We start from the raw sequence: 21293 nt of genomic DNA on the forward strand, positions 1-21293 counted from the left end.
TATAGGCAGAGCAGGACCTTCACACTGCTCCCCAACTCTCAGCAGATGTCCGTTGCTTAGCTTGTGTTAGAGTGTAAAGTATATTATGTGCACAGATTCAGTTCTTTTCTTTTTAAAATTCAAATTTAATTATGCACATTTGTTTATTTAAAACAAAACATACATTTTATGGCATGACATTGATAATAAATGAGGATCATATGAGATGTTCAAGACTTAAAATGCAGATCAGACATAAGAGGCAAACAAGAAACTCTTCTCATGGGTCATTCATTTCAAACCAACTCTTTTAAGATGAGTCCTTTTTTTAAGTTTTAAAAGATATGGCATGTCAATGACTATTCCAAATGTTTAATTATTAAATGTTATTTTAACATCTTGATGATTCATTTTCTTGTGTGAAACAATAATATTCAAAGATATTACACAGTGATACAAACAGAATGATTATGTTACAGAGTTCACAGGTGAAATTCATGTGCTAGAGCAGCTTAAAGCAGTTATTTTTACACATCATGTGGCAGAAAAAGCATGAACAACAATCTGGTGTGTGAATTAATTCTAAATCCTGACATCACTGTAGACACAATTTTCCGCTGCTTTTACATTCCTTCTCCCTGATTTACCAGCTGTCTTTGTAAAGGTTGCTGTAGAATAAACCAACGAGTCCTCATTTCTCTGATGAAATAAATCCCAAAATATTGTGAGATGGGAAGTTAATGTATGAACATGCAAAAAGATAAAACATACTTTTTAAGTTGAATATTGTCTTTAATTTACTTACCTGCTGACTTTGCTGACCACCTCTGGCTGTTTCAGAATGTATTTGCAGAGCAACAGCAGCTGTATTATGAAATGATAATAATAATAATGATAACAGTTCAGTAATATGACTTATACACAGCAATAATGTGAATCTAAAAATATAGCTGTTACTGAATACTGTTTGATAGATTAACATTTGAGTAATTTCTCTTACCGTTATAACAATCACAAGATTTTCTCTTGATGCAATATATGAGGAAGGTTGTTACAACCAGACTTATGGCCAAAGCAGCACACAGCAAGTAGATAATTGTGTTGGCCTTCTGTAAATCACACCCGCTGACCACTGCAGCTTTATGAAAAAATATGAAATTAAATAAATAATTTAATGTTAAGAAATAGCAATAAATAATTTATAGTATTTGATAAGAATATATGAAGTAGAACAAATGTTTCTCTGATAGTTGATCATAATAAAATAAGTACAATAATGTAGAAACCATTGTGTAGAAAGAAGTTTACCTTCAATGTCCAGTTTTGTTCCATTTCCAAATAATATCTCCCCACATGTGGCCACAGCACAGTAATAAGTCCCAGCATCAGAGGAGCTGACCTTCTTAGAGAAGCTGTAGACACATTTCTGTGGAGAACGTATCTCAGGACTCTTTTCACATTGATCACTTCTGTTTTCATGAGCATAAATTAAACTGAGATGAGATTCATCTGATCCAGCTCTGAACCAGTACACTTTGTGTTCTTCGGGACAGCTTTTACTCTCAGAGTCAGAAAGGACTGAACACTGGAGAGTCACAGAGTCTCCTGGACGGACTGGATCAGATGGAAAATCTTGAGTGACGGCTGTGATGTCAGGTTCTGGTCCTGGAGAATTAAAAACACAAATTAGAAACATGTTTTACTCATTTACATTAAGATGCATTATAGTGTTCACGTTTCCATTATTTATGTGTAAACAAAAGACAAGAATCCACATCATGCTGAAAACAAATATTAAAATCCAACTTACATCTTAATAATGTAAACATACCAATTTTAAAGTAAAATTGGTGTTATTAGACATTTTATATCTACATAACTCTTCAGTTCTTTACACGTGTCATAATTTTGTTGCTGTTCTCTCAGGATTTACCTTTAATTCTGAGAAATGTTCCACCCAAAAATGTCATGCTGGTTTTTTTCACTTTGATACAGTAGTAGACTGCAGTATCACTTAGCTGTGTTTTGGTAATATGCAGAACAAATGTTCCAGGCCCTTGTTTTGCTGAAATACGATGATTATATTGATTAACAGTATTATAATCAAAGGCAAATGCTGCACCCAAAATTTCAGGAAAAGTTCCAGAAACAACCCTGATCCAAAATAAGTGTGTTGATTGCCAAGATTTCGAGCAGTTACATGTCAGAGTCACGTTTTGTCCAACATCAACAGTCTTTGTTGTAAAGATGTGATCAATGGTGCATCCTGGAAAAAAAATCAAACAGAGCAATGATTAACAACAGATTCATATACCTCCTATATACTAATGCAAGAGAAATGTATCCAGAGTTAATCTGACTTCTACATATACTTAAGCCCAATTTTGAGCATGAGTAGTATGGGAACTAAGATCAGCATTTTCTTGTTTTACCAGTTGAGACAGCCGTCAGTTTAGACGGTATTATAAGATGCTTCACTTTAATGTGATCATATGAAATGGGAAGTGGAAATCTATCAACCAAAACTTTCCAACTTATACACATGAAACAACACCAGCAGCTTTCTCAGGTCTGGTTCTCGTGGTGGGTTCCTAACAGTGGAACGCCTACAGTAAACAAATACAGTATGCAGTACAGTTTTGTTTACTGTACATTGTGTTTAAACATTACTTCACTGCACCATCAACCAGTAAAATCAATTTTTATGTTCATGATCATCAGGTCAAAATTATTTCTACAATATTCTACAGTATAGGTAAGGTAAAACACAAGATCTGTACCATGAAGCTAAAAAATGTCACATGATCTACACACTAAAACGGAATATATGGCAATGAGGTACTACAAAATAATCTAATATGAACATACTTCCTAAGGAGTCTGGGCTATATTCATGCTTCTTTAATTTTTAGATTATGTTTCCGAGGATCTGACCAATTTTTAAATTTGGTAAATTTAGCTTTTCACATTTTAGCTGTTTTCCTTTTTGTTTTTGGCTTGTTAAGTATGGGCATGTAGTAATAAGTACAGTATTCAACTATTAAATCAAGCATCTCAGTCAGCCTGATTAAAATATGATGATATGATTAAAATACTGAAATCTTAAGATGTATTTATAGTTCTGCTGCATTAAGGCTTTAGACCAGCTATGTGTGTGGGCTCTGTGGCTTCACTCAAGCTAAAGTGCCCCTCCTCCAAAAAAGTAACTGTACAATACATGTATGAACCACAGTGGTTACTAAGATACCACTTTGAGACCACAAGAACTGTGTCAAGAACTGTGTCAGCATGGGCTTGTTGTGTCCAAACTATTGCATAAAGGGCCGTGTGCCTGCAGGTTTATGTTACAATCAATCAAGAGCACACAATTCAACCAATCGACTGTCTGAAGACTGAGATCAGTTGATTAAATGAGTCAGGCCTGGTGAGCTCCTTCTTGGTTGTAATGAAAACCTGCAGACCCATGGCCCTTTATGAAATAGTTTGGACACCTCTGCTCTGCAGGTTTCTGATTATTGAAGGTGAAAACAACATCATTAAGCAAGTTGAAGAAATGATCTTCTTTTCTGTAACACACAGAGCAAAGCCATTTTCATTGCAAACCATCTGCTCTTCGCCACACTTTATCAAAGAGAATAGACTCGCAATGTATAAGATACCTGGATGCAACTCCAGTTATGTCAGCAGACAACTGTCACTTTGTATCACAGTCAAGTATATAAAAGTCAGCATTGCCAGGTGGGAAAATGTTGAGGTATCATACCAGAGGCTTAAAATGATCGTATTGTGAGTCATGACCAAGAGAACTAATAGGAACAAATCTAACAACAACTTATTGAGATGAACAACTTCTTGACACTGCCTACAAATCTAATTAAGAAAAAAAAAACAGTTATGTGATGTGTTGAACAGCATCTGATTGGCTAGAAAGACGTCATGTGCGAATAGATCTGTAAGCACAGGCGTTGGATCTGAACTGACCCTGGGAAATCGTGAAATGAATGAAAATGATAAACTGATTACAACGATTAAGTGTCACAACATAATTAAATTATTATTCATTATGGGAGTTTAGGCATCATTGATCGCACATCAAACAATACTGTACAAAGACGATCTGGCAACACTGATGAAAGTATATAAACACAGTTACGGTGGGTAATATAATTAAAGCAGGGCATCTTGTATAATATGCATGTCTTGTATTATGGTGATGCTACCAATGGGAGAAGTCATATTTAATACCCTGTTCTTAGCAACAGTCAAAAGAAAACTGGGGATGCAGCCTTTGTCCAATTACACCACAGAACTACAGAGCACACTTCCTATACATATCAGGGAAGCCAGCTCGCTAAATACTTTTCAAGGAAAGCTCAAAATGTATCTTCTCACTTCAGCTTTTAACTAGCTATGAATTATCTGATACCGGCCTGATTCTTACCTATACTTCACATTTATGTACTGCTGTGCTTCTTTTAAAGTGTTGTATTTACTTGATTTTATACATTCAATGCATTCACTTTATTTTATTTTGTTTTTGTATTATTATTATTATAAAGTGGGTTTTATTTTCCATCTTAGGTTACATTAAAGTTTTTAAACATGTTATATTAATTTGATGTCTTTTTCATGTGAAACACACACCAGACAATCTTTTTAATTATATGCATTCTTCTTCCTTGTCAAAACCTGCAGCCTATGTTACCCACAATGCAACTTGACCACAGAGTGTTTAGTTGGAGATTCAGGTTATGTTATGGTTGCAGAGGGTAAAAATAAACCTGAGCCACTCAAGCAGATATGAGAAGCGGGCTAATAGAGGTCTGGTGAGCTCACTTCCTTCTAAATCAACACCTTCAGATTATTTTCAGTTTGACTTCAACCCCAATCTTAAAATTGAATCATGTGACATCAAGCAGGACACCCTGGTCTGGTTTTGTGGCCTTCTATGTTTAGTATTGACATTTTGTAGCTCTGGACAATGCTACACACCATCTGCTCTTTTGAACATCACTGCCATCTTTTGGTGAAAACCAGAATAGGAGACAATAACGCTTATTTGAAAGCTTTTTTTTCAAGAACTCACATCTGCTTTTTTATTAATCCTACAACCATGTCTGTACTACTTACAGGCAATAACAGGGATTTTAATATAATCTAATAGATATATGGACATTAAATCAAAAAGGAAGCCAGAGGAGGCATTTTAAATAGCCCAGGAGCGGAAAAATTCATGCAGTGATGAAGCCACCCACTCTGCCCCTGCCTGGCATTAACAAGACACGTCAGAAGGGAGAGTACAGCAGAGTGGGCCCGCTATATTAATACTATGTGCAATTCAGAGTTTCAGATTCATTTCACATAAATGCTTTTTGGACTGAGGAGAAACTCCACAGATAAAGAACCTAAGACCTTCTTGACGCACCATGTTTATCACTAAGAGACCAAGACAAGCTTAATAAAATCACATGTAAATGGATTGTGAGTCCCTGTTGTGGACAAAATGACATAACAAAAATACAACAATCAAATAATTACTAATGCAATCTTTTGTCTGATGTCATGTGCATAATAATATACAGGTAAAGAAACAGGTGATGGACACAGGAAATGTAATTAAGATGTAATTAAAATCAAAATGTTCCTTTGAATAGATGACGTGACATGAGACACACAACAAACTCTCGCTCTGTCTCTTTTACATATGCACATGTGTACCCAGACACACTTCTAACAAATGATACATGTTTGAGCATGCTTGTGGTTGGGCTGTCAACATGAGGTCTGAATTCAAACGGCTGTCTTTCTTTCTCTCTTTCCGAGGTTCATATACAGGCATGCGTTGTCAGTCAGTGAGTGGTTTCTTTTTCTTTGGTAGCTGTTTGTGTTAAGAGCAGGGGCCTGAGCTATGATCCACCTACTCTCTCTTTGACTATTTTCTCATCACTCGTTTTTGCAAACTGAATTCCTTTTTATCTGTTTGTGTGGCTCTACCATACAAAATATGTAGTATATTTATTTTTAAATGTTTAGCTGCAAAATCACAATCTCACTCTATGTCATTTCAACCATTATTATTATCATTATTATTAGTAATAGTAGTGTTATCATCATTATTATATTAACATGCCAAAGAGCCTCAAATGTTAAAAATGTCTTTTTTATAACAATTTACAATAGATCTCCTCCAGTTCTGCATATTTACAGACCAATGGTGCAACGTGCAGTTCAAGGAAATGATGCATGTCATGTCCTGTGAATAGAATCAGCAACGCAATCTATCACAGTATGTCGTGGACCTGGCTGACTCATTAAGCGCCTGTTTGTCTTTTTCTTTATAAGTAGTGTGATGTGTAGTGCATGCACACTGGCATATATATGTGAGAGTGCCTGTTTTTTTGCTCAAGCAATTTATTTAAGTGAAAAAGGCCCCAGTAACCTTTTAAGTATCTGTTCTTATGTGCACACAGTTGTACTCACATGACCAAGTAATTGGACTCTGCTGCTTGACTATAATATTCAATTAATCGCAAAAATTCATGGGTTTGAATTTCTGCTGGCTGCCATATTATTTGAGACTCTAAATGGTCTGATAGTTATCAATGTGACTCTGAATGTGTTTTTATGTCTTGGCCGAGTTAAGGACTGCCTGTCTAGAAAAATATATCTGCTCTTTTTTCTCTGTAAATCCGTATATATGAACATTCGCATGCACTTGGTAATCAAAAGAAGCTCTTAGGCAGGCTGCTAAAACTAAAGAAATCCCACCCCGTTTACGTAAAATGCACCTGTTGAGGCTCTTGTAAGCAACCCCCCCCCCCCCCCCCCCCCCCCCCCACAGCTCTAACCTCACTAGACATCCTGTTGATACCCATAGGCACAAATATTCTGCGTAAACAGCCTTTGTGGTTGGCCGAAGGCAGAGAAACAGGCCACCACACCTTTTGTCAGTGTAGCTGCTGTATGTGGTTTTGGCACTCATCCTAAATGCTTTCACACAGTGCTGTGACACTAGACCAGAGGTCCACTTAATAAGTTTCTGCTGCATCAAAGGTCTAGTAAGGGTGATGTGGTGGAATTATCTGTAAAACAAATGTAGTAACAAGAAGTTAACTGTCTTTCTGGTTTATTCACCTAGGTGGTCACATCTATCAGCAACACAGAAGGCTTTTGACAGAGTACGCACTGTATGCTAGGCGGATACGGTTTATATACACCTCACAGTACACAATGATGTTAACATCTGTAGTTCATACATCACTATGTGTGTGACAGATTGACCTCATTCTGCACCAAGCTAAGTTAAGGGTAAACAAAAACATTCACAGGGGGTGGACAGGAGAGGCTGGGTAAACGTCATAAACCATTTGCCTGCCCACAACACAACTTTATAACCCTAAACCGGTAAAGTAAAGAATGCATGTATTTTTCCTAATACAGGTGATGTTTCATTACAGCTATATTCATGAATGCCATCTTTGTATTTGCTTGTAACCAAGTTCCTGAACTTGAACTAAACTAGACTGAACTAGTTTTGGGTAATGGTGGTGGGTTTTTTCATTTGGAAAGTGGACTCAGGAAACAACACCAGATAAGAGTAAAACATCCTCTACTCACTTCTAATGGCCCAGTTACAGTCATCAAAATGAAGTAAGAATCAGACAAACAAGAGGATAAAAGTAGAGACGCAGGACAAGGAACGAGTAAAGTTAAGCTGCAGGTTAGACAGAACAGCTGTACCACTCAACACAGAGCAGCCAACACGTTTTCTAGGTTTGATGAAGCAATGGGGATCAGGTGATGGGCAGAGGCAGGAAACACTGAAACAGATGAGTGAAAATTTAAAAATCACATGAAAGGTTAATATTGCCCAAGGAAATCAGACTAAACTGAAAAATATCAATGCATCTATGGAGTAAAATTAAATGCAAAGCATCTCTCAGTTGAAGATTGCACATATCTACCTAACATGTTACTAGATGCTCCCATTAGTTATGAGCCAGCCTACAACAGTTCACTATACTAATAGCTGTTTGTCTTTTTCTTCGTCTCACCAACAACAATTGATGTGGTTCAGAGTGAAATGTCTCCACAACTATTGCAATTTGATATTTGCAGCCCTTGTGAACTTTGGTGATCCATAGGTGTTTCCTCTTGTGCCATCATCAGGTCAAAATGTCAATTTATCCAATACTTTGGTTAATGTTTCTAATCTTCTGGGTTTCACAGCCTCACAGAGTTTCTCTCGTAGCTGTAGACTCTTAGTCGTGTGTCCAATTTAGTACTGATTTTTTTTTGTTGTAATTTGGGACTTTATTTGAATCCCTGTAATAACAACACTGAACTCACCAAGTTTACTGCTGAGATCTGGGAACATAGACTCATCTCTAAAATGAAATTCAATAGAGCAAAAAATATGAGCAGACAACATAGGTTTTATATTAACTCTGAGTCAGAGTAAACAATAAAACTGTTACCCAAACTGTCTATCATAAACATCCATCATATTTTAAAGACTGCTTTCCGGGATCAACTTACTGTGCTTGCCATGGTTGGTGCACACTCAGTTTTCTGTGCAGTGAGAGATTACCTGCATTTTGGACGCTCTCACTTTCGGATTTACCACAGATAAAGATTTAGGCAATCTGACTAAACTGTTATCTTGTTTACAATCACATTGATCAACTGCTTAAGTTTCCTTCTCAGTTGGACTTGTTTATAGTGATGTCACTGTCACAATGTAGAAATTTCGTTTAGAAATCAACTATCTAATCAAAACCACAATTATTCATATACATGTGAATTTCATTGAGAAACGTGGTTTTGCTAAAGTTAGGAGGGAGTGTATTTTCTGTGTTTCAGCCAATCAGGACGATTACTATTTTGCAGACTTTGATCATTGTTACTTAAGCTCTGGTTTGAATGTGTGAAGACATTAGTCAAGCAAGACGTGTGATGTACCACAATGTTTGCAGGACTGGCAGCTTTCATTCTTTTGAGCACAGCTTGTAAGTATAGTTGTTTTATCTGTGTGACTTCTATCAATAGTTTGTACAAATGTATGTGTAAATATGCCAAAACTTTCAAGCTATGATATTTGTGTAAGTGTTTTCCTTTCTAAAATTATAGTTTTCCTCTCTGGGTGGTTGTATTAACTCTGGTATTGTTCATTTTGTCTTCTTTAGCTCTGATTCAAACTGCAGAGGTTCCTCAACAGATCTCTTTGACTGTGGCTGAACTTGGTGATAATCTGACTTTGACATGCCCAATCTTTGAGGAGGAGGCTGGGTTGTTTTACTGGTATGAACTGAGTTTTGGATATATGTTCCAGACTATTGCTATGGGATCTTTTGGCAAAATGACACTCAAAACACCATTTAATGACTCAAGATTCAAAATTACTAGTGGCAATACACATTATTTTCTTAGCATCAGAAATGTAAGCAAAGAAGATGAAGCAACATACTTTTGTCAAGCTGGATCTGCATACGTAATGAACTTTATTAATGGCACACATCTGGCTGTGAAAGGTAAGTATATTAATTTCAGTATCTTTGTTTCCTCTGCCTGCATCAAACCCTAAAACAATCAGTTAATTCTTGTTCATGCCTTTTTTGTGAATCACACAGATCATAGAGAACAGCAGAAATCTTTCTACGTGAAACAAATTCCAAAGATGGAGTCAGTCCAGTCGGGCAAGTCAATGACTTTGCAGTGTTCACTTCTTTCCAAGAAGAAAGAAAACAGAGCCCAGTGTCCAGACCAACGCAATGTGTACTGGTTCAAAGCTGGATCAGCAGACTCACACCCAGGCGTCATTTACACTGATAAAACCAGCTGTGATGAACAAGAGGAAAGGAGCTGTGTCTACAGTCTGTCCAAAACTATACAGGACTCCTCTGATACTGGGACTTACTACTGTGCTGTGATCTCATGTGGACAGATCCTGTTTGGAGAGGGAACAAAAGTGGAGATAGGTATGTCTTTAAAGTCTTATTTCAAACAGACAGTTTCACTTATTTCTATTTAACTTAATGCATACGACTTTGATCATTGTTTTATTCTTATTTGATCATCATTTTGTAATGCTAAATCTATGCAACAAATTTATGAAATTCAAACTGAATTTGATTCATTAGACACTATATTTTCTTTTACCCTGTATGTCTTAAAGGAAAATATTTCAAACCAATTTCTGTCACTTATTTAATTTATTCATGACTTACGGTTTATCATGGTGTCTTATAGCAATATATATTTTTTTCTTTTGTTCCTCAATTATATAGTAGTTAATTGATTACATGATGTTCTGTCTTATCATGCAATATTAGGTACATGTAGAGAGTTACAAGTCTGTTTGGACTGTTTTTTTTATTTCAGGAAAAGAGTGGGACCCACTTCCTCTTGTGCTGGGAGCGCTGTTGGCTCTCTGCATCATTGTGATTGCTGTCCTTATTTTCTCAAGGGACCGAGGATGACCGAAAGCCCTGCTGAATTACTGATCTTCGATGTTCATGTTTGTAAAATTTGCAATGACGAATTTTCATCGCTTTAGTTTTTTTTTATTTTTATAAAGTCTTGAGACAGTAGTTGTTGTTTATGATGAAACTTTGCTGTCTTTTATATCTGCTCCTGCTGTTTCCCCTGACATTCCCTCCATATCAGATTTCATTTTCCCATTTTCTCCCTGTGTGAGTGTCTGTAATTGCCTGAATAGAGACAGGTGTGCCACAGTCAGAGCAGAGCCCACTAGCTGCATCTAATCCTGCAATCAACCTGCCTATATATTCTCAGATCTGCCACATCACTCACTCAACCAGAGTTTAAAGTAATGTCGGTGCTATACTTGCAGCCCCCAGCCCTGCTCTTCTTCACCCAGTTACCTGCCCAAGGCCTTGCTCAAGTTTCCTAACTACTACAGCTGTCTTTGAAGTTCACTCATAGCCTCCTGTTTCTGTATTCACACTTGGGTTTTACTGCTTAGTTGCAACTTAACACTGTCTCAGTTGTTCATTTTAAAGTCACTGCAACACATGGAGTTTTAAGTTCTTCATGAGCCAGGACCACACCATCAGCTGAGGTACAAACAAATAGTTTTTTGGGGTTTTTTAAACAATATTTTATTAAGTTTTTACATATAAGAAAAACATACAAATAACAATAACCACAGCAATAGCAGTACTGCATAAATGTACTATACAACAAAACAATCAAAAGATCAAACGAGAAAAAAATAATAATAATAATACAAATAAAAATAAATAAATAATTGAAAAAGCAGCAACAAATAGTTAATTGACTGTGAAATATATGTTGGATAGGAATTGTGGAGCAGCTGTGTCAGGAAAGATCTGCTTGGAGGTTGGAGCATTGAACAAAAGAACAAACAGGCTTGCAGGGCAGGAAGGCACTTATAGATATGTGACAGGAAGTGGAGTGAGGTGTGATCCTGTGCCCGAACTTCAGCTAAAATGACCTCCTACACAAAGCTAACTCTCCATCTGGCATAAGATTATCATCTATGCATATGCATACTATAATGCAGTAATTAATCCTGGGTGAAAATACTATTGTCCTGAAAAAGACATCCTTTAAGCCCTACAGGAGTGGGGGACAATCATGAAAAGCACAGAATTTCAGTGAATATCAAGAAGTTAAGATCTTTGTTTTAGTGGGTGTAATAAAGGAGGATACATAGAAATATCTCCATGGGTCTACATAGAGAGGGGTGTTATGGGTTGATGTGCGCGCCTCACAAAATCTCAAATACTTGTCTGCAAGATGATTAGTCAATCCAACGAAAAAAGAAGAAAAAATGCAGAAACAAAATATTCAAAATCCATAAAAGTACAAAAGAGACAGTCATGTGAATTGTGAATGAGTATCTATGCCTATATAAAAAGGGGGAGTTCAGAGAAAAGCATGTTCCAGTATGTCTGTGTTCACATAAAAGTGTTTAGGCTGTGTGGTTGCATCATTTAACATGAGCAAGTGTGACTCACACTTCCGTTAATTTCTGGCATCTAAAGGCTATTTGTCTACCTTTTTCATGAGGTAAACAGAGTAACACATTATTATTATTATTATTATTATTATTATTATGAGTAGTAGTAGTAGTAGTAGTAATGGCCCTTACAGGAGTAGTTACAGGTACAGGAGGTTTAGACACACTGAGTGAATAAAGTTATGGACTTCCAGTCACCCTGTGCTCTCATTGTCATCGTCGTCTGGGGTTTGCTTATCTTTGGTGTTTTTTGTTGAGGGAAGGGGAAGTGCTACTTATTCTCTTGTTCCACTGTGGTGAGAGCAGAAGTTTGACCCTAACACCTGAACTTGCTGACCTGACTTATTTTATCTGGTAAATAAGAAGGAGACCACACATACATTTTTACATGTACTGGAGAAAAATCCTTAACTGTTACTATATGTGTAGTATTGTAGACTAGGACAGAGCAGTATAATGTATGGATAAAAGCACATGCAGAGTGCTGACTTGTTCTTGGTATATTTGAATTTTAGACTGATGGTGCACCTGTGGTATAGTATTTAAATATATCTACTTCCCTTTATAAACAGTGTGAAGTACAATGCATGTGGCACATGTTTTAAAGCATTAAAGTTTGCCTCATCCGCAAAAATGTTTAAATATGTGTTCTTATTTGCATCACACGTCAAAGTTAAAGAAATAGAAAGAACAAATTCCTATCATCCATATCATCAAAAGTGGAAGGTGTTGCTTGATTGCTTTCATTTTCTTTGCAATGGATGCTAAATTAAGCTCCCCATGTGACACTGGGACTGAATGGGAAACAAAGATGCATTAATTTGCTGTTAAAACAAAAAACAAAAAAAGAAACAAATGTAAAGGTGCATGTGGTTAACTCCTTCAGATGCAAAGGCAGGCGTGAAAAATAATATCTGTTTCATGCACCTCTAACCTCATTACATATCCTGTTGGGGCCTTAGGTCTATTCTGAGTAAAGAACACAGTGTGTTGCTCCTCAGTCACAGTGTGGTCTGGACACATCCTGTTGGTCCCCTGACACAGTGCACTGGGTCTACCAGTGTTTAGTCAGATCAGGTTTAGGTGGTTGATTAACGGATATTTTTGCAGGTTGGGCAGTGCTGATTCACTCTCACCAGTCAGCAGCTACAGTGCAACAGGTGTGTTTGTATTTGTTTGTATGTGAGTGTACAGCATGTGGGGGGATGGAGGGAGGGGGTGCATCACCTGCAATAGTGTCATGGTACCAGTCTGTGCAAGCATACAAGCTTAACATCAACAGGTGTCATTACTGAGAAGAAATGTCTGATTTCTACATACAGAAACTTGATGTGACCTGTGTCCATATAACTTTTTTGGATAAAGAAAAGCACATTTAATGCAACTGTAAATGCATGCAGAACACATTGGGATCAGAATGCATCATATCGTTCAGACCTCATTTGGAGGTGATCAGGCTCACCAGAGTTAAATGCAATTCGTACAGCATGACTACACTTACAAGAAAAAAAAAATTGGCAATGGAAATCTTTAGGTCACCTAACTCCGCCTCTTCCGGCTAGCTTAAGCAATCCCAGCAAAAGATAGGAGTGGCAGCTGTAGCTAAAAGTCTTCCCCATGGATGCATTATAGAAACAGGATACTGGACTCAAAGACAGTGCGTGTTTACTTGAATGAAAATTCATATTTTCCTCTTTGGCCCTATCTATGCTTTCCTGCTCCGCCCGTAGATATAAATTAAAGACGTTTGGAAGGTTTTGTTTTTTTTTAATAAAAAACTGTTATTGATTCAAATTTTATGAAAGAGACCTGCATTCTTTCTAGTAGCCAGTAGGGGTGACTCCATTGGTAGCACAAAGAAGTCAGAATGTATACAAGTGTGTGAGAAAATTATTTTGCACTTGATTTATTACCTCAATAAACACTAAGTTTATCCTTTCAATATCTAGTTTCAAGTTTTCTTCAATTCACTATGATGTTCATTTTGTATATTATGGTCCAATTTAGAATAACGTATACGATTGACATGTCAATACCACGACAACAACATTGATTACGTAACATAGCCATGGTGTCAGTCCAGTCGGGCAAGTCACTGACCATTCAGTGTTCACTGTTCTCCAAAAACACTACAGAAAACACAAATCAGTGTCCAGGTGAATTGCAGTGTGTACTGGTTCAGAGCTGGATCACAAGACTCACACCCAGGCATCATTTACACTCAGAAGAACAGGAGTGATGAACAAGAGGAAAGGAGCTGTGTCTACAGTCTGTCCAAAACTATACGGGACACCTCTGATACTGGGGCTTACTACTGTGCTGTGATCACATGTGGACAGATCCTGTTTGGAGAAGGAATTAAGTGGAGATAGGTATGTCTTTAAATCTGTTGTCGTCTTCAAATATTTAATGCATTTTAACCTTTAAGGCAAGTCAGATAGATTGGATTGATATTTTTTTAAGATTTAATTTGTTATAAACGTGCAGCCTTTATTCCTTTTTGTGGTAGATATTTTGATGTTTTAAAATGAACAGGTGTAATTAATTAGATTATTCCATTTGGTTCTTTCAGTTCCAGGAATTGTGCATATTGTCTCATTGTTATGGATCCAGCATTCAAATGATCCATGATACATCTGTGCTTTTCATGCTATCACTGAACTCAATATATCTGCTGTGAAAAATCTCTACAGTTATTAAGTTTAAAAGTAATTTAATAACTGTTTAATTATGTGAGTCTTTATCTGACACTTTAACCTTAACCACCTAAAGAATAGATACAATTCTTGGTTGCTACTGTGCTATGTATAAATGTCCTATTTGACCGCCATACTTATTTTCTGCATGAATCGAAGGACAGTTTGTGAACATTGCAAAGGTAGGTTCAACAAATGTAAATGGACTTTTATTGCTTTTATTTATAATCTCACTGTGAATTTTTTAATGTTTCAAATTAGCACAATGTGGTTAGATGAGGTACATGAATAGGTTGAAGCTGTAAAGTCAAGAACTGAAATAAATAAAACACTAAATGACAGTAGCAATCATGTTCCCACTGTGCACATGCTTTAAATAAGTGTTTTGTGTTTTTTAATTAACAGGAACGATGAGTTCTTTTCATAACTCTGGGCCTGACAAGTCAACAGTGGATCAGTCAAATGACCCAGTAAATATGATTTTAATTAAACTTGATACTTAGCATCTACTAAATAGGCAAAAACATCTGAGTTGTCAACCGGATTACAATAATATCCTGACTCTGGACTCTGTCTGCCAGTCTTGCAAACATTCAACCCAATGTTGAAGCCAAAGCTTTATATTCTGTAAACTTGTTTTCTCCATTCATTGTATAATTTTGTTGAATGAACCTGCATTGTAAAAGCAACATATGATTATGGAGTTGTATTTATAAATCGTATGTCATAATCTTTTTTTTTTTTTTTTTTTAAGATCTAAAAAAAATAGAAATCATTGGTCCAAGTAATGTCAATGAGAAGGCAACGGATGCCATTATTTTAATTCAAACCAATCGCTTCAGTCACAGTATCTCACAATTAAATAACAAACCTTATGATATTCTAAACTTGGTCTTTGGTCTTGATTTTTTAGCCTGAATCTCTAAAATTAAACACATCATTTTTATTTTGCAGGACAATAAAGCGGAAGCTGTGAACTATGCAGCACTGGATTTTTCCACAAGGAATGTGAAAAGACGGAGGAAGAAAGGGTCACCACAAGAATGTGTGTACTGTGCTGTGAGAGCAGACTATCACACCCAGCACCACCCGTCTATATAGGCAGAGCATGGACTGTGCACTGGGTCCCAAGTCTCCTTAGAGGCCTTCAGCTGAGCTTGGCATGACTGCCACAAGGATGTTGTTTTTGACCAGGTCGTTCAAATTAATTTTGAGAACTCTTCTTAGTATCGTGTGTATTGAAAGCCTGATATATCTTATTCTCCTGGAACATGTCACCTGGTGCAACAGTGTGGCTCACTGATGTGTTTTTAATAGTTTTTGGACATCTACGGAGGTTTACGGCAGAGAGGAATAAGACAAACATAGAAAATTATTAGCCACATACTTTATATTCATTCTTTGATAAACAAGTGAGACTGTGACTGGTTGCACAGACATGAGTAGGAGACTGAAAAAAGCAGAAACGTTACCAGTGAAACTAATAAAGTATTTGTGTATCAGACTACAACCATCTTGTCACAAATGTGGTGCTAATAAAGTTCATTTCAGGCTGTTCTTTAATCGCCTTTGCAGTGAAGAGTAAGTGTGTCTTTTGTGCATGTCTATGATCAGGACCTTGTATGCTACATTCACTCACAGCCTTGCACGCACTGTGCAACAACTCGGTGCTGCACAAAAACTGACTTTCAGGTTTTATTCGTTTAATAAATAGCACCCAGAGGCTTTTGTGGCAGAGCAGAAAACATCTGGACCAAGGTGAGGCTAGGATTTGTTTTACCCACGACAACAAACATTGAAAACTTGCAGTGGTGAAATTGATCTTTGTAATTGCATTATTATAAAAAAAGAGTTTCTAGAAGGAGTTCAATACTGTATATCAATACAACAGTAAGAAACAAGCATCCTTTCTACTATGTGTGAAAACTTATATTATCATATTATGACAAATACCAGCTTTTCAGTTGGTTCATTGTAGTTTTGTATAACATAGTACCATTCCAAATATCAAAGTGCTGTTTAGACTGTATTTTTGTATGTACAATACCGATGTTTCATTGACTTCAAAATGTCTGTTTATATTGTTGTCTCAGATTAAAGAAGTGCATCTTATTCAATATTGTTTTAAAAAATCATTTATCCATTCCAAACAATATCCACAATTTTCATGTTCTTCATATGATACTTTACATTGTAATAAAATAATAATAAAAAAATCATGCACAAGTTTACAACCCCTTCAGATCTCTCTCTTCAGTAACCATAGTAGGCCATTACTTGCTGCATCTGTATATCAGCTGTCACTCTTTTGAGATGCTTCTATTTGGATTCATCTGCATGCATTTTTAAATTTGAATGGTGACATGGTTGTATGGTGCATTTAAGAAATATTTTCAACAAATAAGTAAAACACTTACTTAAAACACTCACCATTGGTTACTAGTTACGTGAGGCTGACAGTTCTTGCTCATTCTTGTGGATGAATTCAGAAATCTAAATAAATTTTTTTCACCAACATGACACAGATGCTAAAAAAACAACAACATACAACTTGATTCTTAAAGTCATTTAAGCGCCCCTACGGGCTAATCTGCTCCTTACACCAACTGCATTAAATAACTGCAGACTGAATAAGTGTTTTTTCTCTCCACTACAGTCCAATTCAAATGGAGCAATGTGAATGGTTAAAGAGCACAGGTAAATATGGCATTTACATACTGGTGTTCATACACTGGAAAACATTTGTCACAAGAGCAACAGCAATTTGGGAAAAGGAAGTGTTTTATTTATTGACATAATTTTGCTAAAATTCAAAAAACATCTTCACACATTATATTGCTAAGTTTGTATGGTCACAAAGCATCATGAATAACAACACACTATATGAAAAATAACAAAATGACATGCATTAAAAGATAAGTATGTAGGATTTAGTGGCACTGGCACCTAGCAGTGAGGTTGCAGATGTATGCATGTTAGATAGCCTACTGTGGCTGCGATACTCACGAAAGGTCCTCCCTGATGACAATGCTTGGTTTGTCTGCTCTGGGCTACTGTAGCTGTAGCTGTACTGGGTGTAGCTATACTCTATGTAGACATCAAGAGCTCATTCTAAGGTTCTAAAAACACAATGATTCTTACACTAATTAAAACATATTTATGTATATAAATATTATATTCCATTTCTGTCTTGTCCGTTCTGCTAGATGCCACTAAATTCTACACACTGCACCTTTAATAACAATAACTTAACCTACACATACACAACAGAGTGAATAGAAAGGCTTCCTGTGTTGTGGTCTCCATTTCTAAACATTTTTTTTATTTTATTCTTTCATTATGACTACAATAATTTTCCCTCTAATGTATTTACAAACTATCATCAAAACTCCTTGTGTTGTTAGTGATTATAACAACAGAACTTCACAGTTGGGACTTAAATTGTGGTGAAATGAACAAGAGAAACATAAGTAACATACATTCATTGATGTTGCCTTTAGTCTGCAATGCAGTGCACTAGCCTTGCAAGGTCACTCTGTCGCCAACTCTTTCTGAGTGTGTGCGTGTGTGTGCATGCATGTGTGTGTATGTGTATGCACTATATAAAAGCTTGTTACAAAATGCAGTCCATTCAGCCTTTAGCTTTAAAGGGGACATATATATTTACACTTCAAGGTTTCCATTGATTATATTTTTGGGGCTCTATTGGAAAATCTTTGCCTGATTTCCAGTATTTACGTCTGTACATGCTCAAGCCCAAATCTAATTCAAAATATGTGAAGTAGAGGTAACATTGCAAACAAAGTGATCAGAGCAGGCTTGCAAGGAGCATTTTACATGCAGTCACCTAAAGTTTGGGACATTTGACCATATTTAATATTTACATCTGCCATTATAGCTGTAAGAAAACAGAAAATCACAAGGAAATGTCCCCTTCATAGAGAATAACTAGCACTAACTAATCCAGCCCAAAAGCCTTAACAGCAGCGTAGACCCTCTCTTTCTCCCCTGCTTTAGCATCCCTCGCTCCACCACTGCAAGGTCTTATCACGGTAAAGACGACAGCAGAATAAATCCATGAATCTTTATCTCTCTGAGAAAATGTATGGTACATTTTATGAGGTGACAAATATCAATCAAAAAGTATAATTTTTGCAACTTTTTTGATGAATTTAAATTCCTTACCTGCATATTTTTTTGACTTTTCTGCAGGGAAACAGCAGCTGGATTATAAAATAAAAAAACAGTAGATTACAATAAATAAGGATTGATTTATAATTGTATAGTTATGCTATAACTAATGAAATGTGTGCTAGACTGAGTTATTAATAAGTTCTAGTACCGTTGCAATGATCACACTTGTTTTTGGTGATGGCATAAATGAGAAAGGCTATAACAATCACACTTATAGCCAAGACAGCACACAGCAGAAGCAGACTTAAATCACCAAAATACAATATGCTGGCTCCTAAAACATGAAAAGGAACAAACAATAAAAGTTAAGATTTTCTATTGAAAGTGAGTGAAAATGTAATTCCATAAATTTTATTTATAAGCATAAAATATTTTCTTGATATGTTTGGATTTTATTTAACTTTCAATTGAGACTAATCAGCACTTAAATATATGTAAACATCTCTATTATTCTCTTAAGCCTTGGTGACAAATGAATATTTCCATTTGATTGAATGGTGATACCATAAAATACATAAAACTGTAGGTTTGAACAAGCTTAAACAAGATATACTGAATATTAAGTTGTCAGTGGAATAAAGCAATTTTCCAGCCTTAAAATGACTAATGTCAGGATTATAAGGTGTTAAATTGAATGTTAACTATTTAACAGACTAATTATACAGTTACCTTTAACGTCCAGTTTTGTTCCATTTCCAAAGATTATCTCTCCACAAGTGGCCAGAGCACAGTAATAAGTTCCAGCATCAGACACGCTGATATTAGAGAGACGATAAACACAGCTCCTTGGGGAAGTGTCAGATCTGTTGTCACACCGATCATTGCTAATTTCATCGGTGTATATGATGTCTGGATGAGATCTATCTAATCCAGACCTAAACCAGTGCACATTGGATCGTTCTGGACAGGTCTTGTGTCCAGAGTCAGAGAAGATCGAACACCGGAGAGTTACAGAGTCTCCAGGTTGAGCTGGCTTCGAGTCAGTCGACCACTGTACAACAGTATATTTTGCTGTGTTCTGAGTGTTTTCTGGAAATTACAAAAGTGTGAAATTATATAATATATATAAATATCAAAGCTGAAATTTAAATCAAAAAGTCATAATATAGTTGTATATGTAAACAAAGTGTGATGAGACCAAGAACAGAAAAAATACTTTACCTTTTAAAGACAAATACATCCCACTCCACTTTTCATCACTCCAGTTGGAGACTACACAGTGATACACTGCTTCATCTCCTTGGACTGTCCTCAAAATGGTCAGAGTGCTCGTAATTGTGGTATAGTTTGCATCAAATCGCAAGGAATTAAATCCTTTTTCAAAAGAAGGAGTGGAAGTAGCTTTTAACAGTGTGGTGATTAACAGAAGTGAATCACCAATACTCTGCTTGTACCACTTTACTCGTGTGTTGCTATACTCCGCTCCAGGGAAAAGACACATGAAGGTCACCGGTTGACCAAGTGGAACTGTGATCACTGAAATCAGTGCATCTGAATTACAAGACAATCAGAATATATTATCATTACATCATCAAAGATTTTTTTACAAGCATTTATATAATCACATCAATGTATGAAAAATCTGCAATAGCAAAGTTGTTTTGAATTCACATTATATACCAGTTGTTAAGAGAAAAGTGTCTATGATTTCCTTACTACATGATACTGAATTATAACAACAACAAAACAAAAAAAACCTGTTTCCCTACAAAACACTCAAATAGTCAAATGTTCGGTTGGAGTAAGATGTGACTTACATCCTTGATGGAGAAGAAGCAGTGTCATCGACAACAGGATCATCTTGGTGTTACCTCTTGTTCAAATGTCTTCAGTGACTGAAGATGACCGTGTGATCGAGAGTTGTGTCATGCATCCACTCAGTTATCAGAAGTGTCAAAAGTACATTTCCTGTCACACTGTTCTCATGCAACTATATGACATTTGAGGTTTTGCAGCCTAGAAGAGGACATTGCCAAACCGTATTTTTTAACAACAATGGACAGGTTATTAATTTGCTTTTTTCTTTATCTCTAAAGTTATCTTATACCTTATGAAATATAGTGTGTTACAAAGATCAAGCAAAGACTTGGCATTCAGTCCTGTTCAGCGTTTGGAGTTGAACTGACAGTCACAGACACATTGGTTTAGCTTGTTTGCATGCAAACATTGGCTAATTAACAATATGACCTGGTATTTGGTCATAAACTCATGTCTTGACCAAATTAAACTTTGGGACCATGAATGTCACATGCTGGTGGCGTCAAATGAAAAGTTAAGGGATCACCGGAGTCATAATCCTTTGAATGAATATCTGAATCAAATTTATAATATGTGTAATATTTGTTGAGCTATTTCAGTGCCCTAGGTTTTATTGGAAAGCAAAGAGGGGTCTAAAAAGGGCCTTTACTTCTTAAGTGTAA

At 36.3% G+C, this 21293-nt stretch overlaps 2 protein-coding genes across 2 annotated transcripts; one reads left to right on the plus strand and one right to left on the minus strand.

The window, feature by feature from the left end:
• Positions 1–19: 19 nt before the first annotated feature.
• On the minus strand, positions 20–20709 carry LOC133985538 (uncharacterized). Its single transcript, XM_062425210.1, has 5 exons — positions 20631–20709; positions 20035–20364; positions 19855–19902; positions 1288–1605; positions 20–60 (listed from the first exon to the last, which is right to left on the minus strand). The coding sequence occupies exons 1-5, from the start codon at positions 20671–20673 to the stop codon at positions 20–22; spliced, it is 780 nt and encodes a 259-aa protein (XP_062281194.1). The 5' UTR covers positions 20674–20709.
• Positions 8945–10457, plus strand: LOC133986304 (uncharacterized). The gene is made up of 4 exons (XM_062426132.1): positions 8945–8987; positions 9165–9509; positions 9609–9956; positions 10360–10457. The coding sequence occupies exons 1-4, from the start codon at positions 8945–8947 to the stop codon at positions 10455–10457; spliced, it is 834 nt and encodes a 277-aa protein (XP_062282116.1).
• Positions 20710–21293: the final 584 nt, after the last annotated feature.

This window comes from Scomber scombrus, chromosome 9 (genome assembly GCF_963691925.1).
Source record: "Scomber scombrus chromosome 9, fScoSco1.1, whole genome shotgun sequence".
Taxonomy (NCBI): domain Eukaryota; kingdom Metazoa; phylum Chordata; class Actinopteri; order Scombriformes; family Scombridae; genus Scomber; species Scomber scombrus.